Source organism: Nycticebus coucang, chromosome 4, assembly GCF_027406575.1.
Source record: "Nycticebus coucang isolate mNycCou1 chromosome 4, mNycCou1.pri, whole genome shotgun sequence".
Lineage (NCBI taxonomy): Eukaryota > Metazoa > Chordata > Mammalia > Primates > Lorisidae > Nycticebus > Nycticebus coucang.
The window spans coordinates 24,161,767-24,186,753 of NC_069783.1; the positions used below are offsets into that span (position 1 = coordinate 24,161,767).

The 24,987-nt window shown below is 47.4% G+C and overlaps 1 protein-coding gene and 1 pseudogene across 5 annotated transcripts in view; one reads left to right on the plus strand and one right to left on the minus strand.

The window, feature by feature from the left end:
• KIF3C (kinesin family member 3C) overlaps positions 1-24,987 on the minus strand; it is a 47,848-nt gene that overhangs the window by 19,796 nt on the left and 3,065 nt on the right. For all 5 annotated transcript variants that reach the window (XR_008379532.1, XR_008379531.1, XR_008379530.1 and 2 more), the window contains exons 2-3: positions 2,379-2,480; positions 1,307-1,429 (exon numbers count right to left, since the gene is read on the minus strand). Coding sequence is in view for 2 of the 5 variants with exons in the window: in XM_053588176.1 (XP_053444151.1) it covers positions 1,307-1,429; positions 2,379-2,480 (225 nt within the window). In the remaining 3 variants the exon portion in view is untranslated. The remainder of the gene's footprint in view (positions 1-1,306; positions 1,430-2,378; positions 2,481-24,987) is intronic.
• LOC128583349 (39S ribosomal protein L46, mitochondrial-like) lies at positions 17,163-21,151 on the plus strand (annotated as a pseudogene).

Consider the following 24,987-nt stretch of genomic DNA (forward strand, 5'->3'; position numbering starts at 1 on the left):
TCTTTTAAGGGCTGCCCTGTCCCCCTACAATGAAGCCTGTGGCCATTATCTGCTCCTTTTCAGCTGCTATCAGCATCATGCAATGTTCAAACTAGAAGGGACCTGAGGGACCATTTGGTCCAATGCTCTCTTTTTATAGATGAGGAAGCTGAGGCACAGACTTGCTGAAGGCCACACAACTAGCCAACAGAAGAGCCAGAACCAGGACCCAGGTTTCACTGGAGACTTGGGGCTCAAAGAGAGGGAAGCCTGGGTGAGTTTGGAAGGTGACTCTTTCCTCTCCAGGGGTCCTCAAGAGAGAGGGTGTGTGCCTGTAATCTTAGCACTCTGGGAGGCTGAGGCAGGTTGATTGTCTAAACTCAGGAGAGTTCAAGACTAGCCTGAGCAAGATCGAGACCCTGTGTCTAAAAATAGCCGGTGTTGGGGACAGCGCCTATGGCTTAGGGAGTAGGGCACCAGTCCCATATACCAAAGGTGGCAGGTTTGAACCCGGCCCCGGCCAAAACTGCAACAAAATAACTGGTGTTGTAGTGGGCATCTGTAGTCTCAGCTATTTGAGAAGCTAAGGCAAGAGGATCGTTTGAGCCCAAAAGTTCAAGGTTGCTGTGAGCTATGATGCCATAGCACTCTACTGAAGTTAACAAAGTGAAACCTTATCTCAAAAAAAAAAGAGAGGATGTGGAGGGCAGCCCTGGCCATCTCTTCTACGCCTGACCTACTGAGCCGTGTGTTCTTGGTAACTGCCACGGTGCCTGGGCCTCTGCTCTAAGGCAGCCATGTCAGCAGCCCTGTGGCCCTCCAGGTCCTTCCCAGAATCTAAGCTAGAATTTGCTGCTCCCTATGCTAGACCCTCATCTCATGTACATATCTTTCCCTTGCCAGGGACTTTGTGGTGTCCTGGTGACCAGAGATTCTCATCCCTTGACATGTCCTTGAGGGCCTTATGCTCCCTGCCTGAGCTTCCCCAGGCTTAACTCTCCTTCTTGGGCCTCTTTGTATTTCCCTGCCCTGCTCCAGGCCCAGCTGTGCAAACTGCGACTCACTGGTGACACTGTAAAGAAAGAAGTTACCCAGGACATGAGGACAGCAACCCTGGATACCAGAAGTGACAGAGTCCCCAGCCTATGAGCCCACCCTGGCTGAGAGAAAAGGCTCCATCCTACCCCCAGGACCAAACTCCTGCCTCCCTGCTCCCCCCCCAGAGCCCAGGAATTCACTAGTTCAAGCAAAGTGGGGAGGGTCCTTGATGCACACAGTCCTTGGGCAGAGGCTGCTGGGCCCTCAGCACCCCTTGACCCCTCCTCACCTTCTTGAGCTTCTTAGTTTTGACCTCCACCTCCTGCTGCAGGGATGTGTAGGTGCCCCGGAGCTCCATGGTCTCCTCATCTCGGAGCATCATTTCTTGCTGCATTTCCCGCTCACGGCGTTTCTAGGCCAAGGACAGGCAGGGGAGCTCAGTGGAATAGCACGTACTTGGGAGGGCTGAGGGAGCCCAGGGGGCCAGCTCTCTCTGCCTATCGTGGGGCCTGGCTTTACCATGATGCATGTCCATTGCTCCTACCCAGTGCTGCGTGGAGCCTCTCGGAACCCCCTCTCAGCTCCTGCAGCCATTATTTTACTAGGCACTGCACCATGTGGCTGAGAGACCCCAGCCCTAATCGTGGGCACACTCCAGAGATGTTAACCAAATATACAGGTGCCTGTCACAATGGCTCCCAAACTATCTCGCCCTCTCCCTGTGGAGTGTCATGGTTTGTTGGTAAGTCCAACATGTGGATCCTAACGATTTGGGAACTAGATCTGTAGTTGGCAAAGAACTCACACCCTTGTGGCAGGCCCAGGAAGAAGTCCCAGGTGCCTTGTGGAGGCTGACATCATGGAGAGCCATTATTTCCTCTCACCCCCTCCCAGCTAGCAGTGCCCCTGCCAGACAGAAGACCCTGGGCTAGGAGATGCATGGGACCAGGGTGGCATGTCTTAGAAACTCAGCACTCTAATTCCAGGGATCTTTTTTTTTTTTTTTTTTTTTTTGTAGAGACAGAGTCTCACTGTACCGCCCTCGGGTAGAGTGCCGTGGCGTCACACGGCTCACAGCAACCTCTAACTCCTGGGCTTAAGCGATTCTCTTGCCTCAGCCTCCCGAGTAGCTGGGACTACAGGCGCCCGCCACAACGCCCGGCTATTTTTTGGTTGCAGTTTGGCCGGGGCTGGGTTTGAACCCGCCACCCTCGGCATATGGGGCCGGCGCCCTACTCACTGAGCCACAGGCGCCGCCCAATTCCAGGGATCTTTAGACCATGATGCTCACTGCCCTACACCACCCGGACACGACCTGAAAGCCTGGCACCCCGAGGGGGCCTGATGCCCAGCACACCCACCTGTTCGGCGATCTCCTGCCGCTTCAGTTCCAGCATCTTCTGCTGCTCATTGGTGTGATCCATGATGTTCCTGCCCCCGATGAGCAGCTTGCTCTCCATGGCCTGAGGACACAGAGGGGTTGAGAGATGGGATTTTCAAAGGGCCGCATCCCCAGCTGGAGGGATGTTGCTCCCCTGTTTTGTGATCCTTCTAGGAGTGGATTCAACATGTGTCCCACATGGGGCCTGGTAGCCCTCAAAGAAAATGGAATTTTCCCCTGCAGCCTCTGTGGTTCCAGCACAAGGTTTCCATTGTCAGCACAACCATTAGGAAGACTGAGAGGAGCCCCTCTGGGAATACAGGGTTCCCAATCTGTTTGCTTTGGATATACAGGGCAGGTTGGTTCCCCGGGCCTGGGAGTGGGGGTGGGGGATCTAACCTTGGCAGCCAGAACCCAGCTGGTGTTCAGGAGGTGAGAGAAGACTCAGTCACCAGCAGCCTAGCCCATTTGCTAACTGGCTTCTGACTCAGAGATAAAGATTTCAACACAGGCAGCAGGAAGAGGGCTGATCTTTGGCTGACGTGAAGGGAGAAGACTCCACTGCAGCTAAGGGGCAATGTGGGACCCTAAAGCACATGAGCATTGGAGAGGGTCAGAAAGATGTGGGTTCTACCCACATAATTATCTCGAGGAAGCAGGCAAGTTAATCCTTTTGGCTCTGACATCCAAAATTGGGAACACCACATATGCTCCAGGATGGCTAGCAAACTATGATGAGCACTGTCTGTCAGGCACTGAGCTAAACCCTTCATAACCACTATTTCCATCTTCCCTAAGAGAAGTATTGATCCTCTCCCCATTTCACAAAGAAATTGAAAATTACTGGCCTAAGGTCATGTAGCTAGTAACAAAGAGATCAGATTGGAACTCAGCAGCCCCAGCCTCACTCTGTGAGCCCCCTGCTGTGTCAGCACTTGGCATAGACCTTCAGTCAGTGGTTCTCGAATCTGAAGCTGAAATGATATTGAATTTGCATCAACTGTGTAAATTGCAACTACATAAAATGCTTTTCCACTACTGCCAGTAAGAAGGTGCTGCCCCAGGGCATCCAGTTGTCCTCTGATTTCATCACAGGCCTCTGGAGGGCTGAAATCACCTGGAGCCACCAGAATTAATAAATTGGCTGCTTCCCCACTGGAATTTTTCCCAGTAGAACCAGCTAACCTGCCTGAGGGCTCTCGAATCAGGGGGTGCTATCAGGACTGGGGCATCAGGGAGCCACTTGTGAGGGTCACATCACAGGGCACAGAGCAGGGTGGGGTTAATGATTGCTTTTGGGAGGTCAGAAGTCAAGCTATGTGAGTGTGCTGGAGGACACGGAACAAAGCCAGGCCAGCTAGAGGCAGGAGCCTCACACCAACCCCACACAACACAAAACGCTGGGGGTCAAGGAGAGAAGAGGCCCTTGAGGGGCTGGCTGTCCTCACTTCCTCGCTGCCACCCCACAGCTGCCTGTGCTCCTGGTTAGAGTCTCACCAGCTACTCTGTCACCATGTCACAGACCTAAACTTATCCTAGACTCCTTCGCACTCAAGGTCAGCATCTGCATAACGCCTCCTTAAATTGTGCCCTCAGCACATCTCCCTCACACCCACATCTGGCCAGTGATTAAATGCCATCACTGCTTCTTGATGTGGCTCACGCTATCCCCTCCTTTTTGTCCTCACTACACCTGCTGACTGCACTGGGATCAATCCTCCTGACTTGCTAGGACCACTGCTATGGCCTCCTTGCTGCCTCAGTTTCCCCTTCCATCTTTCTTCCACATGACACCCAGGGGCATCCTCCAAACAGACAAGTCTAAACATCTGCTCTTCTGCTTCAAACTACTGTAGTGAATGGACCTCCGTGTCCAGCAGGATGAAATCCAAGCCTGTTGTAGTCACAGGCACTGTGGGCTGGCCTCGCCTCCCAGCCTCCTCTTGCTGCTCACACCTAATGTGCGCTCTGTACTCCAGCTTCTCAGAAAGAATCTCAGCTCCCTCAACGTGCAGTGGCACTTCCTTTCACAAGTCTGGGCTCTTCCCGCCACTCCATATCCACCTAGACAATTGCAACTTACCCTACCAGACATAGCTTGGGTGCCTTGGGAAATTTTCCCTGATCCCCTCAAAATGCTCTTTTGGGCCTCCTCTATAGGAAGGACATCTCCTACTATTTCCCATAATAGAATCCTTATGTGTCTCCCCTGTGAGTGCCTTCAGGCCAGGAATCATGCCTTACAGTTATCTTAGGGTTCCTGGGGCACCAGCATGACATATAGTAAGTGAGGAGTGTTTGAAAAACTGAACAGAATCCTTGAGGTAGTTACAGGCAGATTCCAGGTCCAGAACAGGGCCAGACTCTTTATCTCAGTTTTTCTTCCTTCTGCGGATCAATACACACTCGCCATCCCAGGGTCTGAGTATCTGGGAAACTTGGCAGGAGGAGTGGGGTGGGAGGGGAGAAATGAGAGGAACCACAGGGAGGATGCCCCCTGCTATTGTGGACCATGGATAACCAAATAACCGATCATTCTCACTAGCAGGTAACCAGGTCTTCCAGGGTCTCCAAATCTGGGACACACTTGTCCATGTCAACCCTGAGTCCTTGCATTTTCCTTAGCGTTTTATGTAACTCTAGTATTGTTTACTCTTTGCTGCATATTGGAATCATTTGGGGGAACTTCTAAAAAATCCAGAGCTAGTGAATCAGAATCTGCACCATATGGAGACCCCCAGGTGACCTATATATACATATTAATGTTTGAAAAGGACTGCTTTAAGGGGCATACTGTTAACTCCATCATTTTTGTAATGGAAACTAAAAGAGGTTAAGTAACCCATCCAAGGTCACATCAAGGCTATTAAATTTAAATGGAGAAGCCATACCCAGGCCTGCCTGGCTCCAAACCCCACACTCTGTCTATTGCAGTCATCTTGGTGAGTAGTTTAGGAAGCAGAAGCTGCTAAAGGAAAACCAGCATGTTTCCAGCAAAAGCAAATCATGTCTGATTAATCCCTGAGAGTTCTTTCAAACTGGGACAAAATAGGTTATTACAGCACATGGGGGAACCAGTGACCAGAACTTTGAAAGTTACAATGCTCTTGGCAAGGTTGTACATCAGGGTTATTCAAAGTTACTTGTAGGGTGGATACAGGGGTGAGGAGAAGGAGAAAGGGAGAGGGCTTTTTCATAAAGGGAAGTGGATTAGGGAAAGGAAATACACAGAAAACAGGCATTTCCCTAGATGGAAAAAGCGCTCAAGTGTTAAATGACAGGACTAATCTCTGTCAGAAATTGTGCAAGAAAGAATGCACTGGTGAAATGCTCAACTTCACGGATGCTCTCAAATCCTTCCAGGTGGTTAAGTATAAGAAAATTCTAGGCCATGTGAGCTGACAATAAAAGTGGCAGATGAGCGTCAATTATAATTTTCCATTTTGGTGAAAAGTAACCTAACTTTACTTATTGAATAATAGCTGAGGGCAATCAGTTATAAGCTAAAAAAAAAAAAAAAAGGCGGGATGTATGTCTCTATTGTTCCCAGAAGACATTGGCTTAATATGCGGCCACTGCTAAAAAACTCAATAGCATCTGGCCAGGAACCATCATGAAGGCTTTTTGGAAACAAAACAAAAAACATTACACCCTTGTCTAAAACCATGATGCAGCTGAATCTAGTTCCCTGACTGCATCTCCAGGGACATAAAGGAGAAAGGCGATCCAGAGAAGGGCGGCTAAAACCATCCCATGGCTATTATAAGAGATGCTAAAAAACAGGACTCTTTGGTCTGCAAAGACAAAGAAAGGTTAAGAGCAGAAGCCTGGAGACTATACAATAAAAAGGGGCATGAAAAGAAAAAATCCAGAGTTTTCCATTCAACCCTGGTACACAGAGCTTACACCTTGAGTTTTGAAAGCAGTTTTTAGAATAAATAAAAGTTTTATTGTTCATAGAAGGTAATAAGTTTATGAAATTTGTTAACTCTGTATTTAGTACTGGATTAAATAACAGTTTATTAAGGAATTCTGGGCACACATTTGTAATCTTTTATTGTCGTTCCTTTCAGGAAAAAAATGTACAAACATCAAAATAACCACAGAAATAAAACAAAATGAGAAATGTCACATATTCCCCACTCTGGTTCATCACCTTCTTTCATTTCCCTTGTTTTTTCCCCTCATTTTTACACATGCACACATGTTTTTTTCACCTTTGTAGATATGGTATAAATACAAGTTTATTTCTTGCTATTTTCATTTTATCTAGTATGTCAAACATTTTGTTACTTCTACAATGTTTATAATTATACTTTTAATGACTGTGTAATATTTAAAGTGGATAATCTATAATATGTTTAACTTCTATTATAAGATATTTAGGTTGTGTACACTGTTTACAACAAACACCCTTGTACATATAATTTTTTGGTTTTACATTTCAAGAGTGGATAAAGGGTTATAAACATTGTGTATCTTAGAATATAGTGTCCAGTTACCTTTCTAATGGTTCATATCATTTAAATTACTGCCAGGAGCAAATAATAGAACCACGTTTTATCACAGCATCATAGCCATGAAGTATTATTAGTATTTTATTTTATCTTATTTTAATTTAATCATTATCATTATTATTATTATTGAGACAGAGTCTCACTATATTGCCCTTGGTAGAGTGCCGTGGTGTCACAGCTCACAGCAACCTCAAACTCTTGGGCTTAAGTGATTCTCTTGCCTCAGCCTCCCAAGTAGCTGGGACTACAGGTGCCTGCCACAACGCCTGGATATATTTTTGTTGCAGTTGTCATTGTTGTTTTTAGCAGGCCTGGGCCAGGTTCGAACACCAGCCTCAAATGTGTATGTGGCCGGTGCCCTAACCACTGAGCACAGGCGCCGAGCCTTATTTTAATTTTTAGAGACAAGGTTTTGTTCTGTCACCCAGCTAGAGTGAAGTTGTGTAATCATAGTTCACTGAAACCTTGGACTGGAGGGATTAAGGCATCCTCCTGCGTTGGTCTCCTGAGTAGCTAGGACTACAGGTGCATGTCATCATACTCGACTGATTTTTTTTTATTTATTGCAGAGACAGGATCGCTTTATCCTGGTCTTGAACTTCTGGCCTCAAGCAATCCTCCCACATTGGCTTCCCAAAATGCTGGGATTGTAGGCATGGGCTACTGTGCCCCACCAATTGTTATTTTAAAAATGTGTTGGAGGGCGGTGCCTGTGGCTCAGTCAGTAAGGCGCCGGCCCCATATACCGAGGGTGGCGGGTTCAAACCCAGCCCCCGGCCAAACTGCAACCAAAATAAAAATAGCCGGTGTTGTGGCGGGCGCCTGTAGTCCCAGCTACTCGGGAGGCTGAGGCAAGAGAATTGCTTAAGCCCAGGAGTTGGAGGTTGCTGTGAGCTGTGTGATGCCACGGCACTCTACGGAGGGCCATAAAGTGAGACTCTATCCTACAAAAAAAAAAAAAAAAAAAAGTGTTGGAGGCAGCTCAGTACCTGTAGCTCAGTGGCTAGGGCACCAGTCACATACACCAGAGCTGGCAGGTTCGAATTCAGCTGGGCCTGCCAAACAACAATGACAATGACAACCAAAAAATAGCTGGGTGTTGTGGCGGGAGCCTGTAGTCCCAACTACTTGGGAGGCTGAGGCAAGAGAATGGCTCAAACCCAAGAGTTTGAGGTTGCTGTGAGCTGTGATGCCATAGCACTCTGCCCAGGGCGACAGCTTGAGACTGTGTCTCAAAAAAAAAGAAAAAAAATTTTTGTTGTAGGGGCTGGGACCATAGCTCAGTGGGTAGGGCGCCAGCCACATACACGAAGCTGAGGGGTTCGAACCCAGGCCAGGCCTGCTAAAAACAACAATGACAACTGCAATAAAAAAAAAAAAAAAATAGCCAGGTAGGGCGGTGCCTGTGGCTCAGTCGGTAGGGCGCTGGCCCCATATACCAAGGGTGGCGGGTTCAAACCCGGCCCCAGCCAAACTGCAACCAAAAAATAGCCGGGTGTTGTGGCGGGCGCCTGTAGTCCCAGCTACTCGGGAGGCTGAGGCAAGAGAATCGCTTAAGCCCAGGAGTTGGAGGTTGCTGTGAGCTGGGTGAGGCCACAGCACTCTACCTAGGGCCATAAAGTGAGACTCTGTCTCTACAAAAAAAAAAAAAAAAAAAAAAAAAAAAATAGCCAGGTGATGTGGTGGGCGCCTGTAGTCCCAGCTACTTGGGACGCTGAGGCAAGAGAACTGCTTAAGCCCAATAGTTTGAGGTTGCTGTGAGCTGTGACGCAATAACACTCTACTAAGAGCAACAGCTTGAGACTGTCTCAAAAAAAAGAAAAATAGGGCGGCACCTGTGGCTCAGTGGCTAGAGCGCCAGCCCCATATACCAAGGATGGCGGGTTCAAACCCAGCCCCAGCCAGCTAAAACAGTAGTGGCAACTGCAACAAAATTAGCCGGTACTCAGGAGGCTGAGGCGAGAGAACTGCCTAAGCCCAGGAATTGGAGGTTGCTGTGAGCTGTGACGCCACTGCACTCTACCGAGGGTGATACAATGACACTCTGTCTCTAAAAAATAAAAAAGAAAGAAAAATAAAATAAAATAAAATTTTGTTGTAATAATAGATGTAAAACTGCGCCTCCCCATTTATTTTATATTCTCTATAACTCATGATCTCTTCTTTCCCAACATACTTTTTCTTTTTTTGAGATAGTCTCAGTCCGTCACCCTAGGTAGAATGCCATGACATCATAGCTCGCAGCAACCTCAGTAGAGTGCCGTGGTGTCACAGCTCACAGCAACCTCTAACTCTTGGGCTTAAGCTATTCTCTTGCCTCAGCCTCCCAAGTAGCTGGGACTACAGGTGCCCACCACAAGGCCAGGCTATTTTTTTGTTGTTGTTGCAGTTGTCATTGTTATTTAGCAGGCCCGGGACGGGTTTGAACCTGCCTGCCTCGGTGTATGTGGCCGGCACCCTAATCACTAAGCTATGGGCACGGAGCCCAACTTCAAACTCTTAAACAATTCTCTTGCTTCAGCCTCCTAAGTGGCTGAAACTACAGTTATTCTACCACTATGCTGGCTAGTTTTCTATTTTTAGTGGAGACAGGGGTCTCGATCTTTTTTTTTTTTTTCCAGAGACAGAGTCTCACTTTGTCACCCTCGGTAGATGCTGTTGTGTCACAGCTCACAGTAACCTCCAGCTTTTGGGCTTAGGCGATTCTCTTGCCTCAGCCTCCCAAGAGCTAGGATTACAGGCGCCCGCCACAACACTGACTATTTTTTTTTGTTGCAGTTTGGCCGGGGCTGGGTTTGAACCCACCACCCTCAGTATATGGGGCCAGCGCCCTACTCACTGAGCCACAGGCGCCGCCCAGGGGTCTCAATCTTGCTCAGGCTGGTATTGAACTCTTGAGCTCAAGTGATCCTCTCACCTCAGCCCCCCAGAGTGCTAAGATTACAGGCATGAACTACCACATCAGGCACAGTGTCCCTATTTTCTCTGCCAGCCCCACCGGGACCCAGCAGAGATGCGGTCTGAATGACAATTGACTGCCTTATGGGTTATTTGCCAAGTTTTGCCTACTTGCTCAAACCCACATGATCAGCCAAGCCTGGCTGAGAAACCAGTGTCGTGCTAGCTCTGGCATGCAATCTGGGGGTGCGGCTCAGTCCGTGTGCAAGGTATCTGCCTCTTCTGCCTCCTACATCTCAACCAGTGCTCACTGAAACTGGACGCCCACACTCTCAAATATGTCACACACAAGCTCCTTTCTTGGCTAAGAAATAGGTTTTCTTTTCTTTCCTTTTTATTTTCCCCATTTTTCTGAGGATATGAGTGGCCATCTCCTCCTTTCCCTCACAAATCTCTATCCTTAACCATCATCTAAAGAGGGCAGGGATGGACAGGGATGCCTCACATCACCAGTCCCGGTTTAGGCTGGGGTGCACAAAGCAGAGGGGCTGGAAATATGGGGTTCCTAGTCTCCAGGAAGGTCCCTGGCGCTCTCAGCTGCTCTGATCAATGCTTCCTTTGTGATGTCTCGGGGTAAGAGTACAGGCGGGTGGGGCCTGCAGACACCACTGGGTTTAGTCCTGCTGGTTCTAAATAAGCCCAGTGTAACTAAAAGTCCAGCAGAGGCTGCAGGGGTGGAAGAGACGGAACTGGGAGCTCCCAGGCACCATGGTGTGACTGTTGACGGAGGGATGCAAATGGCAGGGCAACCAAGAGGACCTCAGGGATCACTGGCCCTAACCCCTATGCTTTATAGACAGGAAATTGAGGCCTGGAGATGAAGTCCTCTGTGCCTGAAGTCTCCTCATTAAGAAATCTTTATGTCTATCTGCTCTTACATTGACTACCCACTTTCCAAATAATTTCCCAATTTGATTAGGACCCTAATTCAGTATCAGAAGCAGGTCAGTTGCCGTGACATTTAACAGCTGCAATCACCATAGGACCCATGTCAGCTTGTGGACATACCTTGGGCTACTCAGAGGCTCCCCTTTTCCTATTCTGGGAGCCACTGGAGTGCAAACCAAGGGGAGGAGAAAGAAGGCCCCAGTATTTACTAAGTGCTAATGTGAAACTCACAAGGGGCCAGCCAGGGCCAGCCAGCCACTCTTCTCAGAAGATACCATCAAGTATGATTTTAAAAGGACAGAGAGCCAAATATGCTCTGCCCTGTCACTGCCACCTAATCTATGACGTTCTGTAGGAGGCAGGAGTCTCAGATGTAACTTGCCATATGCCTTGGCTAGGTCCTTTTCACATTAATCATCTTATTTATTTATTTATTTTATTATTTTTTTTTGGAAACAGAGTCTCAAAATGTTGCCCTGGGGGCAGCACCTGTGGCTAAGGCGCCGGCCCCATATACCGAGGGTGGCGGGTTCAAACCTGGCCCCGGCTGAACTGCAACCAAAAAATAGCTGGGTGTTGTGGCGGGCGCCTGTAGTCCCAGCTACTCAGGAGGCTGAGGCAAGAGAATCGCTTAAGCCCAGGAGTTGGAGGTTGCTGTGAGCTGTGTGATGCCATGGCACTCTACTGAGGGCCATAAAGTGAGACTCTGTCTCTACAAAAAAAAAAAAAAAATGTTGCCCTGGTTAGAGTGCTGTGCTGTGGCGTCACAGCTCACAGTAACCTCTAACTCTTGGGCTTAAGCGATTCTCTTGCCTCAGCCTCCCAAGTAGCTGGGACTACAGGTGCCCACCACAATGCCCGGCTATTTTTTTGTTGCAGTTGTCATTGTTGTTTAGCAGGCCCAGGCTGGGTTCGATGTATATGGCCTCGGTGTGTGTGGCCGGCGCCCTACCCACTGAGCTACAGGCTCCATCTATTCATTTATTTTTTGAGACACAGAATCACTTTGTCACCCTCGGTAGAGTGTCGTGGCATCACAGCTCATAGCAAACTCAAAATCTTGGGCTCAAGCAATACTCTTGCCTCAGCTTCCCGAGTAGCTGGAACTATAGGCACCTGCCACAAAGCCTGGATATTTTTAGAGATGAGGTCTAGCTCTGAGTCAGGCTGGTCTCGAACTCATGATCTCAGGCAATCCACCCACTTCAGCCTCCCAGAGGGCTAGGATCACAGGCGTGAGCTACCTCGCCCAGCTAATCATGCTATTTAATCATCAAAAGAGCCTTATGAGACAGTGATTATAATCCTCAGTTGACAGAAAACTAAGGCTTAGACAGGTGTCAGGAAATGTCTGAGTGATAGTTGAACACCAGCCTCCTAACTCCAAGTCCAGTGTCTCTTTCTCTGTTCCACACCTTTCTCCTAGGATCAGGGAGGGAGGCACCTTGGAGAGAAGCAGAATTTGGTATCTGGACCTCTGCCAACTCAGGCACCACGGGGGAAGCTCAAAGCACCACTGCTGTCTCTTCCGGCTGAAATAGACAGGTCTCTGCTAAAGATGCTTCTGCCTGTGTGAAACTTAGGGGAATCTCTGAGAGAAATGGGTAACCATGTGCTGGCGGGGAGTTTGTCAAGATCACTAGAGTCCCAGAGAGTGGCTAAAACCTGGAAGAAAGCTTGTGGGAAGGGCCACCTCACAAGTTCCATGGTAGAATGATATAAAGCATGCTAGGTGTATGGGTCAGGGTGTCTCTGGCCTGATAAATATTCTATCACCCTCTTTGCCACAAAAATCTAAGACATCACCCCTCTGGACTTCACATTTTCATCTGTAAAATGGGGAGAATACTTTCCACCTTGTAGGTTTGGGGTAAGAATGGTGAGTTGGGTAACCAATGTGAAAGTGCTAGGAAAATTATAAAGTACAAAATGGAGTTAGCTTGGTCCTTTCACAAGCAAACGTTAGCCGTTACTCCCTATTTCTGTATCTCATTGGTATTTACCCACCACTCATCACATAAAGCAAAACAACCATCTCAACAGAATCTGCTTCCAATGAAAATCTAGCTACTTCTACCTTCGCAGACCTAGTTCTCCTTCTGTGGCTCTCTGATTGTAGGTCTTGAGGAGTCAGCAGTAGGGGAAGAATGAGACAATGGAGAAGGGATGAATAGGGCTATTTTCAGATGAATAGTGCTATTTTCAGCGATTCTTAGCCCTGGGGATGTAAATTGGGAGATTGAGTCTAAATCTCCTCCTTGGATGGCTCAAAATACACCATAAATGACTGACGTTTCAAGCACTAGGAACTTTCTTATTGAGAAGAACAATTAGAGATCAGGAAAATATTGGCCAGGGAATGAGGTGAGCTGGACTGTAGTCCCAGCCTTGTACCGGGCAAGGTAGGAAATGTCCAGAAATGCTTCGGTTTACCTTGAAGAAAAGCAGGAAGAAAAAGAATCAGTCCTTTTACTTTAGTGAGAAAAACCACTATCACCTCAGGCTAATCCTTATTTTAATCTTTTTTTTTCCTTTCTTTTTTTGAGATAGAGCCTCGCTCTGTTGCCCTAGGTAGAGTGCCATGGCATCATCATAGTTCACAAAACCCTCAAATTCTTGGGCTCAAGTGATCCTCTTGCCTCAGCCTCCCCAGTAGCTGGGACTACAGGCACTGGCCACGGTGCTAGACTATTTTTTTTTTCTATTTTTACAAGTGGCGGGAGTCTTGCTCTTGCTCTGGCTAGTCTCAAACTCCTGAGCTCAAGCAATCCACCCTCTTTGGCCTCCCAGAGTGCAGGATTATGGGCATGAGCCACTGTGCCAGCCTCTCTTATCTTCATCTTTCTCCCCTATTTCTCTCTCTTATTTGTGGCTTTCTAGAGGCTAACGAAGCAAATCCAGATGACAAAGGGCTACAGAGTCAGAACTCAATGAACCTAAAGATGTATGCAGTGTAGTCTCAGCATTTTACAGATGAAAGTACAGGGCCCAGAGGGGTTGTGGGTGGCCCGGGTCACGTGGCCTCTAGGCCCTCTATTAAGGCTAGGTCATTTCTCTCTGGTCACTGCCTCTCCTTCAGGCTTGTCTCTAGCCCTAGGCTCTTGACCCACTGCTTCCAAAGTGAATCAGCAAAAGGTAGAGAAAGCAAGGGATCATCTTTCCTTTCCTTCCCCTCTCTCCCTCCCTTCGCCCCTCTTTCTCTTTTTCTCTCTTTCAATCTCTCTCTCTCCCCCTCCTTTATTTCTTTTGATACTGTCTCACTCCGTTGCCTGAGGTAGAGTGTGGCAGCATCATAACTCACCGCAACCTTCAACCCTTAGGTTCAAGTGATCCTCCGGCTTCAGCCTCCAGAGTAACTACAATTACAGGTGCCTGTCACTACACTCAGCTAATTTTCCTTTCCTTTTCTTTTCTGTTTTACTGTGTTGCTCAGGCTGGTCTCAAACGCCTGATCTCAAGCCATCTTCTTGCCTTGGCTTTCCAAAGTGCTAGGATTCTAGGTATGAGCCACTATGTCCAGCCAGAATAATCTACAGAGCATTTCTCATAGCTACTAGGAGGAGAAGTGATTTGTCCACGGTCACAGGATTACCAATAACTGGATATACTTGAGGATTATTATCAACCTTGTATTTTTTCTGAAGTATTCGCTACCTTTAAGTAAATCTTCTAATTGGGTTATAATACATATCTTTCATATTTTTTCCCTTACTTTTTGCCAAAGAGCTTTGGTCTTTGTTTAATTTAAAAATAATATGTACTGGGCGGGACCTGTGGCTCAGTGGGCAAGGCGCCGGCCCTATATACCAAGGGTGGTGGGTTCAAACCCAGCCCCGGCCATACTGCAACAAAAAAATAGCTGGGCATTGTGGCAAGCACCTGTAGTCCCAGCTACTGGGGAGGCCGAGGCAAGAGAATTGCCTAAGCCCAAGGATTTGGAGGTTGCTGTGAGCTGTGATGCCACAGCACTTTACCGAGGGTTAATAAGTAACACTCTGTCTCAAAAAATAAATAAATAAATAAAAAATAATAATATGTACTTATTGTAAAAAATAAATAAATCAAAGTAGAAAAACTAAGTAAAAATAAAAGTTCCCCTCCATGTTAAAATCCCTAGTGAAGGCTTGACACCTGTAGCTCAAGTGGCTAGGGCACCAGGCACATACCCCGGAGCTGGTGGGTACAAATCCAGCCTGGGCCTGCCAAACAACAATGACAACTACAACCAAAAAATAGCCGGGCATTGTGGTGGGAGCCTGTAGTCCCAGCTACTTGGGAGACTGAGGCAAGAGAATGGCTTAAGCCCAGGAGTTTGAGGTTGCTGTGAGCTGTGATGTCACAGCACTCTACCCAGGGTGACAGCTTGAGATTCTGCCTAAAAAAAAATCTCTAGTGAAACAATTATTAATGAGTTCTTATGATTCCTTCCAGAAATTTAAGAAATTTAAAGATGATGTTAACTATACCTACTGATTTATGTTCTTGGTCATGGTTATTCAAAAAGATTTGCTGATTATATGAATGAATGGTGCTGGCGGAGGTGAGAGGCTGGGGTTTGCATCATACAGAGGACAGAGATGAGTTAACCATCTCAGGAGACAAGACTTCCCTCTGGGACCAGTTAGCCAGAGATCTGGCATAAATCCTTCCTTTCTGAGCTGGCATTACAGTGTGTAGATGAAGATCATGGGTTATGGAGTCAGGCAGATACAGCCTCATAATTCTTGCCCTAGCAATTCCTGAACGTGTGACTTGGGTTGTTCATTCCTTAATATGCCTCATTATTCTCATTTGTCACATAGATCCATAAAATAGAACTACTTCAAGGTGCTATGGTGAGGATCAAATAAAATAATGCACATAAAGAACACATCAGAGTGCTTGCTGTTGCGTATGCACAGAGGCATGGCAGCTACTTTATCACTACTAATTGGGTTTTGTTTTGAGACAGAGTCTTACTATGTTGCCCTTGGTAGAGTGCTTTGGTGTCAAAGCTCACAGCAACCTCAAACTCTTGGGCTTAAGCGATTCTCTTGCCTCAGCCTCCCAAGTAGCTGAGACTACAGGCGCCTGCCACAGCGCCCACCTATTTTTGTTGTTGTTGCAGTTGTCATCATTGTTTAGCTGGCCTGGGCAGGGTTTGAACTCACCAGCCTGGGTGTACGTGGCCAGTGCCCTGCCAACTGAGCTACAGGCGCTGCTGATCACTACTAATTGTTGTTTTGCTGCTGGCCCACCAGAAGAAAGGAGAAAGGCTGCAGGTGCCTTACCTAGTACTTTAGAAATAGCTTAACCTAGGCCTGGTGCTCTTCTGTTGAGCACATCTGGAAAGCAAGACAATTAGAAAGTAACTCTTCAGTCTGACTAGGAGTTAACACCCAGGAATTTCTCAGAATATTAAAAATTCTAGGGCTGGGCACCATGGCTCATGCCTGTAATCCTAGCACTCTGAGGCCAAGGTGGGTGCATTGCTTGAGTTTAGGAGTTTGAGACCAGCCTGAGAAAAAGCAATCTCTAAAAATAGCTGGGTGTTGTAGTGGGTGCCTATAGTCCCAGCTACTCAGGAGGCTGAGGCCGGAGGATTGCTTGAACCCAAGAATTTAAGGTTTCTGTGAGCTAAGACACCATGGTACTCTACCAGGGGAGACAAAGTGAGTCTCAAAAAAAAAAAAAAAACCCTCTAGATATACCAAATTGCAAGAGTGGGGACCCCCTATAACAGTGGTTTTCAACCTTCCTAATGCTGCGACCTTTTAATACAGTTCCTGTGGGTCACGACCCACAGGTTGAGAACTGCTGCCCTGTAAGCTCTAAGCACAGCCCCACAGCTGCAAAGCTGGATCTGGGGAAGGGGACTATTTCCTAATCTACTCACATAAGCCACCTGGTTTGGTAGCTCCAGGAGAGGTGCCCTAGACTGGCCAGGCACAGTGGGCTGGCAGGGCACAGGCAGGAGAAAAGTGCTCCTCTCTGTCTGAATTCCAAGCCTTTCCTCCCAGTCTTCAGAGAACAATGAGAACATTATCAGAGCCACTTCATCCAATCTCGTGTTATTTGGGGCTGGAAAGTGACTAAGGGCAATATGATAATACACTATTCCAGCCAACACACAAGATGAGAAACCCAACACCAGACCAAAAGGCCTGCTGAGACACGACATAATTTGAAGCCCAGAATCTTAGAAATACATTAGTCTTAGATACCTCCAATTGGCCAAATCTCCATGTTATAAAATGCCCCCAGCACATGACAATTCTGTTAACTGACCACACCCATCAGGGATGAGAAGGAGGCACTGCTCCCACCAATACCAAGAAGCCATGGACTGTGACCTAGATACCAAACCTAGATGCCTGGAGCATGGGTCACTTGTTAGCTCAAGGCATCCTCAAGGTCTGATCATGGAGGACTCAGGTGGGACAAGGCCCCATAAAGCTGAGTGTCTGGGCAGGTGTGGTGGCTCATGCCTGTAATCCCAGCACTTGGGAGGCTGAGGCACCTTTGTGACAAAGTAAGACTCTGTCTCAAAACAAAAACAAACAAACAAAAAAAGCTGAGTGTGTGATGTGGGGCTCGTGTCCTTGAGGACATACAGATGGAACCAGTCCAGTTTTGGGAATGCAGACACTCCCTAGGTTACTGAAGAGTCTCTGGAGACATGGTACAGCCTGTTTGGTGACTAACATAAATATCAGGACAGTGGAATGATCCTGGGTATTCAAAGAGCCCTTCTCTATAGCACTTCCGCTTCCACCGGGGGTTTCTTCTCCCCAGAAACCCTGCTGTTCATCCCTTTACACACCCTCACTCCTTCCTCCCTGCTGCTCTCTCTCTTTCCCCTCCTCACTGTCCCACTCTGTTTCTCTCTGTCTTCCCCATTTTCTCACTCTTCCTTCCTTCTTTTCACTCTCTTTAAGTCTTTTCTAACTGGTCATGATAGAAAGCTGAAAAATACTTTTTATTATTGGTTGAATTTGTATTACATTAAATTTTTTTTTTTTTGAGACAGCCTCAAGCTATTGCCCTGGATAGAGTGCCGTGATCACAGCTCACAGAGACCTCCGACTCCTGGGCTCAAGCGATTCTCCTGCCTCCACCTCCCAAGTAGCTGGGACTACAGGCGCCCGCCACAACACCAGGCTATTTTTTGGTTGCAGCCGTCATTGTTGTTTTGGCGGGCCCAGGCTGGATTCGAACCTGCCAGCTCAGGTGTATGTGGCTGGTGCCTTAGCCGCTTGAGCCACAGGCGCTGAGCCTGTATTACATTAAATTTTAAACCCTTTGATCTTCATTTTCAAAAAGATGAACTGAACATTTTATATTTTGCTATTAAAAATGCTATTTTAAACAATTACGGACTTTAAAGAGAAAGGGACTTTAAAGACTATCTAGTTTAATGGCTTTTTTCTTGGAGACAGAGTCTCAAGCTGTTTCCCTGGGTAGTGCTATGGCATCACAGCTCACAGCAACCTTAAACTCTTGGGCTTAAGCGATTCTCTTGCCTCAGCCTCCCAAGTAGCTGGGACTACAGGTGCTCACCACAGCGCCTGGCTATTTTTTTGTTTTTTTGGTTGTAGTTGTTGTTTGGCAGGCCCAGGATGGATTCAAACCCACCAGCTCCAGTGTAAGTGGCTGGTGCCCTAGCTGCTAAGCTATAGGCTCCAAGCCTTAATGGCTTTTCTGATACATCAGCCCCTTAGAGCACCACCAACATGCAGCCTCTCCTTCTTCACTTCCAGGGATGGGAGCCTATTACTTTACTGAGGCATGATTGACTTGTAAAAAGCTGTTATATTTAATGTATACAACTCAATGAGTCTGGGGATAAGTATACACCCATTAAACCATCACCACCATCAAGGCCACCCATTACTTCTTGAAGCAACCCAATTCTAACTGTTAAAAAGATCTTCTTTATATCAAGCTTAATGTGCTTCCATAATTCCCACTCCCTAGTTACCAGGCACAATCCAGGGAACAAAACCAGTGCAATTATACAGAGGCAGGGAAGCACAGGTTGGGTTCAAAGGGAGGGGCAGACCATTTGGCTGTGGGTTGTTCTCCTGTGGAAAAAAAAATTTTTTTTCCTGAGACACAGTCTCATTATGTTGCCCTTGGTAGAGTGCTCTAGCATCACAGCTCACAGCAACCTCAAACTCCTCAACCTCAAACAATTCTCCTGCCTCAGCCTCTCAAGTAGCTGGGACTACAGGCGCCTGCCACAATGCCCGGCTATTTTTTGTTGCGGCTGTCATTGTTGTTTAGCTGGCCCAAGCTGGGTTCAAACCCTCAAGCCAGCCTTGGTGTATGTGGCCAGTTCTGTAACCACTATCCTATGGGTCCCGAACCCTATTGGAATAACTTGCTAAAGCAGGTAAGGTTGAAGTGACACATTATGGCCACACTCTGACAGATCTTGAGTACCAGGCTAAAATGTGATGTGTTTGACATCAGGAAGGTGGCTAAGTGAAAACATGGCTGTCGGAGATAACAATAACTATTTACTGAACACTTAAGTGCCCAGGACTGTACAAAGTACGTTATTTTGATTATCTCATTCAATTATCTCAATAGCACTATACATGTAATATAGGTATTACACTATCCCATTTTATAGCTGAGGAAACTTATGCTCAAAGGTCTCAGACCTCCTAAGTCACTAAACCCAGCTCTGCCTGACTCTGATGCCTGTGGCCTGGACACAGCCCTGTAGAAAAGGGTCAGCAGAGAAACCAGGACAGGAGACCTGGATCTGGGAGTCACTCACACAGAAGGCAAGAGTGTCAAGAACAGAGAGCCAGGGGTCTCATCTGGGCCCTCTTCTAAAGATAAGCCCCCAGTTTCCATTTCCAGTTTGGGGCTTCCTTCTAAACTGGCCCATCTCCAGCTGCCCACTGGATTCTGTCATCTCAAATTCAACATATCTACCATGGCCCCTATTTTTTTTTTTTTTTGTTAGAAACAGAGTCTCACTTTGTTGCCCTTGGTAGAGTGCCATGGTGTCACAGCTCACAGCAACCCCCAACTCTTGGGCTTAGGTGATTCTCTTGCCTCAGCCTCCCAAGTAGCTGGGACTACAGGCACCCGCCACAACACCCAGCTATTTTTTTGTTGCAGTTTGGCTGGGGCTGGGATCAAACCTGCCACCCTTGGTATATGGGGCCAGCGCCCTACTCACTGAGCCACAGGCACTACCCTGACCCCTATCATTTTTTACCACCTCCCCAGTAACTAGTTCTCTGTCTGATATTGCTAATTCTTTAAGCAGAAAAGAACATCAGATTTTGTGTCAAACCAACCTGGATTTAAATAGTTCTACCACATATAAACCATGTGGCCTTGGGTGAGTTACTTCACCTCAGTGGGCCTCTGTGGTCATCTATACAACTGGAACAATAACCTTTCTTGGGAGAGTGCTGTGAAGATGGAATGAGATAATTTGTATACAGCACAAAGCAAGTGTTCGGTAACATCACTACTGACTCTGCTAAGGGTGGCAGTGGGCTGGCAGAGATTTGAGAGGCTCTAGATGTGTAGCCTGGGTTCTCACAGCCTGGCCTTTGCAACTGCACCCTCAAACAAAGGATCCCCATAGTGTCTGTTGGACACATTGTGCCTGCAGCAGCCACTGTTAGTCTCCTAGCCATTGACCCCATTGCAGGAAGAGATAGTGGCTTTTTTTTTTTTTTGCAGTTTTTGGCCTGGGCCAGGTTTGAATCTACCACCTCTGGTATATGGGGCTGGTGCCCTACTCCTTGAGCCACAGGTGCCACCCAAGATAGTGGCTTTGCTACAGCAGATTGAGAGAGAGAAAAGCCCGTATTCAGACCATGAACTTTGTCCTCTAGATGAAAGTCCATGACTGGCAAGTTGGAAAGCTGACTTCTACGATGAAGAAGATCAACAGGATATATTGCTGGTGCAAGATTTGAAAGATATGTGAGAAAAGATATTCCTACAGTTGGAACCTGGAGCTCGCATAACAGAAACTGAGAAAAAGAATGATTGAACTTCACTGCACTGAAAGCTTGATGGGAACCTCATCCCATTAGTCAGAGAGAAGCTTGGAGACCAGAATGTTTGGATGCTACCCTAGGCAGAGTGACAGCCTGGGGAGACCCTTCGAGGAACAGCTGAGCAAACCCTGGGCACACTCTCAGAAAACAACACGGAGGCAAAGTTCCTAAGAAATTCACCCCGTGGGCACTTCCAGTGCAATTTCCCCCAAGCAGTCTGGACAGAGAGTAACCTCTGGGCCAAAGTATTCTTCTTCAAAGCACTGCTGTTAACTGGTGACTTTTCTCAGGCCAGGAAAAAGGGCCATCATGTGTGAGTCAGGAAGGAGGAGCTGGTTGACTATTTGAAACCAAACATACCTGGCCTAGGTTAGGAGCTTTCTTTTAACCTTTGATGGACTGAGCTGCCTGTAGACAGTGCTTTGACAAGACTGGGATTAGGGCCTCAAGGATATATGACATTGCCCCACATCTACATGTAATATCAACCAGAAAATTAAATTCTGAGAAATAAGTCTTTTATTGTGTTGGTCTCAAAATAGAAAATCATTATTATTGCTATTACTCGTGTTTCTCAGGCTTAACACTTTCTGTCTTGCATTTATAGTTAATCCCCAGGTTGAAGGGTAGGAAGAGGGAGCCACAAAGGGGACAGCAAGAATTCAATGGTCCCTGCAGTGACCTCATCCCTCTGGCTTTGGGGGTGCTTCTGCACAGTCTCTTTTCTAAACTCCCCTCAGAAAGAGTGGGTGCTGGTCAAGACCCCAGCTCTTCTCCCTCCAGACCTTCTGATTGGGGATCATATCCAGTGCTGCTGTTCCCACCAGTCTCAGTTCAAGCCTGCATTTTGTGTCTCCTGCAGACTTGGCCCCCTCCCAATGCTCTCCTTTCTCTCTCAGTAGCTAGAATCATAGCTTTAAAAATCACCTAGTGTAACACTTCGAAAGAATTAATTTTGAAATTAAAGCAGTCATTTAAAAAATGTTGTTGCATGATTACATTTGAGTAAAGTGCCTTTTCCCAACCAATCGCATTCACCAGTCCTAATCACAGTATGGGTACTATGCACAAACACATGAGTTTTCACTGTGCACTGTGGGTCTGTGATATTACCTATTCCTCCTACCTAATAGGCCTAGTATGCTATGAAGCCCCTCTGCAGTCCACTCCCCACATGCACCCTCACTCGCCCAGATACTACATGAGTATGGATGGCCAGTGATTAATAATCAACAGGGCACTGATCATAATCACAAACCCTTACACATTTGTACACCCTAACATCCCCTGAGTCCCATAATAAATAAGAAAGGAGAGATGAAAGGAGATTCCAAGGAGATGGGCCTGGTGTTTGCACACAGTGAGGGCAGAACAAAGAGAACTCAGAGCCTTGGAGGTGGCAGGCAGGGAAGGCAGGCGAGACAGACTATAATGTGAGTCAGATAGAGTGAATGAGGGCACTGGGTCGTGCCAATTACCACTTATTGCCCCCAGAGGGTGACATGAACTGGAAGAAGAGAAAGGAGGGGAGCAGGAAGTGGCGTTGAGGCCATAGATCAGAAAGTGGGGAAAAGAGTGAGGGGAGGTACAGATGGGGTCCCAGGAGAGACCCAAGCTCCTGCCTTCTGAGATCACCCTAGACCTTTCCTGCCTGGCTGTGCTCCTAGAGGCTGCAGGGTTATGGCCAGGCAGCTGGGTGGCAGAGTGAAGGAGGAATTATGCTAAGAACAAAGCTGTCAGTCCTGGAGATCATCGGATGCCAGCCTGGTGGACAGGAGCCACCCTGTGGCTGCTAATGCTCTCCATTTATTTGGCACTTTTAGCTTACTGCAAATGCTCTCATGCTAATGATTTCTTTTCTTTCTTTGTTTTTTTTTTTTGTAGAGACAGAGTCTCACCTTATGGCCCTCAGTAGAGTGCCGTGGCCTCACACAGCTCACAGCAACCTCCAACTCCTGGGCTTGAGCGATTCTCTTGCCTCAGCCTCCTGAGTAGCTGGGACCACAGGTGCCCGCCACAATGCCTGGCTATTTTTTGGTTGCAGTTTGGCCGGGGCTGGGTTTGAACCCGCCACCCTCCGTATATGGGGCCGGCGCCCTACTGACTGAGCCACAGGCGCCGCCCAATGATTTCATTTAATCTTCAGCACAACCCTGGGATCGTTATCTCCAACACACTTCTCCCTGTTTTACCCATTGGATCTCTCAAGAGCCTTCAAACTGTTTCTGCCATCCCAGAAAAATTGAACTCGGAACCAGGAGGTGCCTTGGGGGTTATGGCAAGGTTGGGTCCTCTCTTTAGCGTCCCTTGGGGCCTTGCTGGCTGCTGATTGTCCTGGGCTGGGTGTGATGAGATGTCACAGGATACAGCATCATTCCCCTACTGGAATTTCCCAGGCATCCCTCCCCCATTACTTGTATCTGAACGCCTGGCACATAATGACCATTTCACCCACTCCCCAGGAAGCTATGTCAGGCTTCTCATCATTAGGCAAATGGAAACCGAAGGCCTGGAGGAGCAAAGGCTTTTGCCCTGAGTCACACAGTGAACACATGTAGAGGAATCTGGGATGATTTAGAAAGAACACAGGTCTGGGGACATCAGAAAACCTGGGTTTAGGTCCTTCTGCCACTTATTAGCTAGGGTTACTGGCTGATAAGACAGTCACTTTACCTCCCCAGCCCTGGTTTTTCATAACTGTCAAATAGAAATAATAATACCCATCTCTTGGGGTTGCTAGGAGGACTAATGAGATTAAGATGTCAAAGCGTTACATAAAAATGAATTACTCTGATTATTAAGTAGCACAGTTAACATCAGGACTGTTACCACAGAAAGAGGCTGGGTATAGAAAGCTGGGCTCTTTTCATAGCTGGGCTCTTGCCATCTGTGTGGCGCTGGGCAAGTTGGAGCCACAGTTGTGCAAGGTCTAAGACTGGGGTTTTGCATGGTCTACACCTCTGAGGCAAGAATTCTGGCCTTGGCCACCATGACCTCGTGATTGTCCTATTATCTTTGATCTAAGAATCTTACTGAAAGGAGCCAGTCAGTTCCCAATAGTAGAAACCTTCATTCCCTCCCTCTACCCATCCTTGCTGACAGTGAAGCACACTCTCCTCTTTCTAGCCCCTTAGCCACCTAGCTTTAAGGGGCAGGCAGGTCTTGGTAGTAAAATAAATGACAAATTGACCAGGTAAGACTTCCCAGTTGAACACATCACTCTACTTGGATTCCCTTCTTCCTTGGGAGGGCTGAGTTTAACTGCCCTGCCTTTAACATCCTGCATTTTCCCAGGGTGGCCTGATGGTGCCAGGCCCCTGATTCTTTCCTTGAGGAAGCAGCTTAGCAGAACCCTTGCTGGGCTCACATAAGTGAATTAAATATTAAATACAAAAGGCCAGAGCCCATGGTGCAACAGCACATTCCCAAAATATAGACAATGGCACATAGCTCATTGATCACAATTCCTGTGGCTGTAGGCTGGGCTTCCCTGTTCTGCAGCCCACACTCCTGAGAAGGAATAATAATTGGCAATTTTTTTTTTTTTTTTTTTTGGTTTTTTGGCCAGGGCTGGGTTTGAACTCGCCACCTACGGCATGTGGGACCACCACCCTACTCCTTGAGCCACAGGCGCCGCCCCAAGAATTGGCAATGTTTTGTTCTTCCCAGCAAGCCCATGGTTTCCTGTGTCCTTTCCTCAACCCCCAGTATTAAAGGCTCCAGGGACCTGGAAACGCCTAGAACGCTGAGTTGTGGCATCTGCAGCGTTGAAATTGAATAGGTCTGTGACTGGCCAGCCAAGAGGCCTCTGTAGTTTAGCTCCATTTAGGCCCTACAGGATTCCATGGGCAAGGGACCAGCTTGGGGAGGATGACATCTCTCAGGGCAATGGAGAACTGGATATTACTGGGATGAGGCCTGGGTGTAGGAGCCAGCTAGATCAATTCTCAGATTAATATAGGTCACAAAACTGTCAGACTGGTAGAGCCTCACCTATCACTCAGGCTAACCCTCTATTTTACAAAAAGGTAAACTGAGGCCTGAGGAAAGCAACTTCCCCAAGGTCACTCAGTGAGCTGTGGAATAGCTAGGCCTAGACTCAAGGTCTTTGGTATGGAGCTTGGTGCCCTTTCCACCCTAGCTCCTGCGTGACCCTCGAATCTCCTTCCAAAAGATGACAGGCAACAGGCCCTGCAATGTGTGGGCCCAT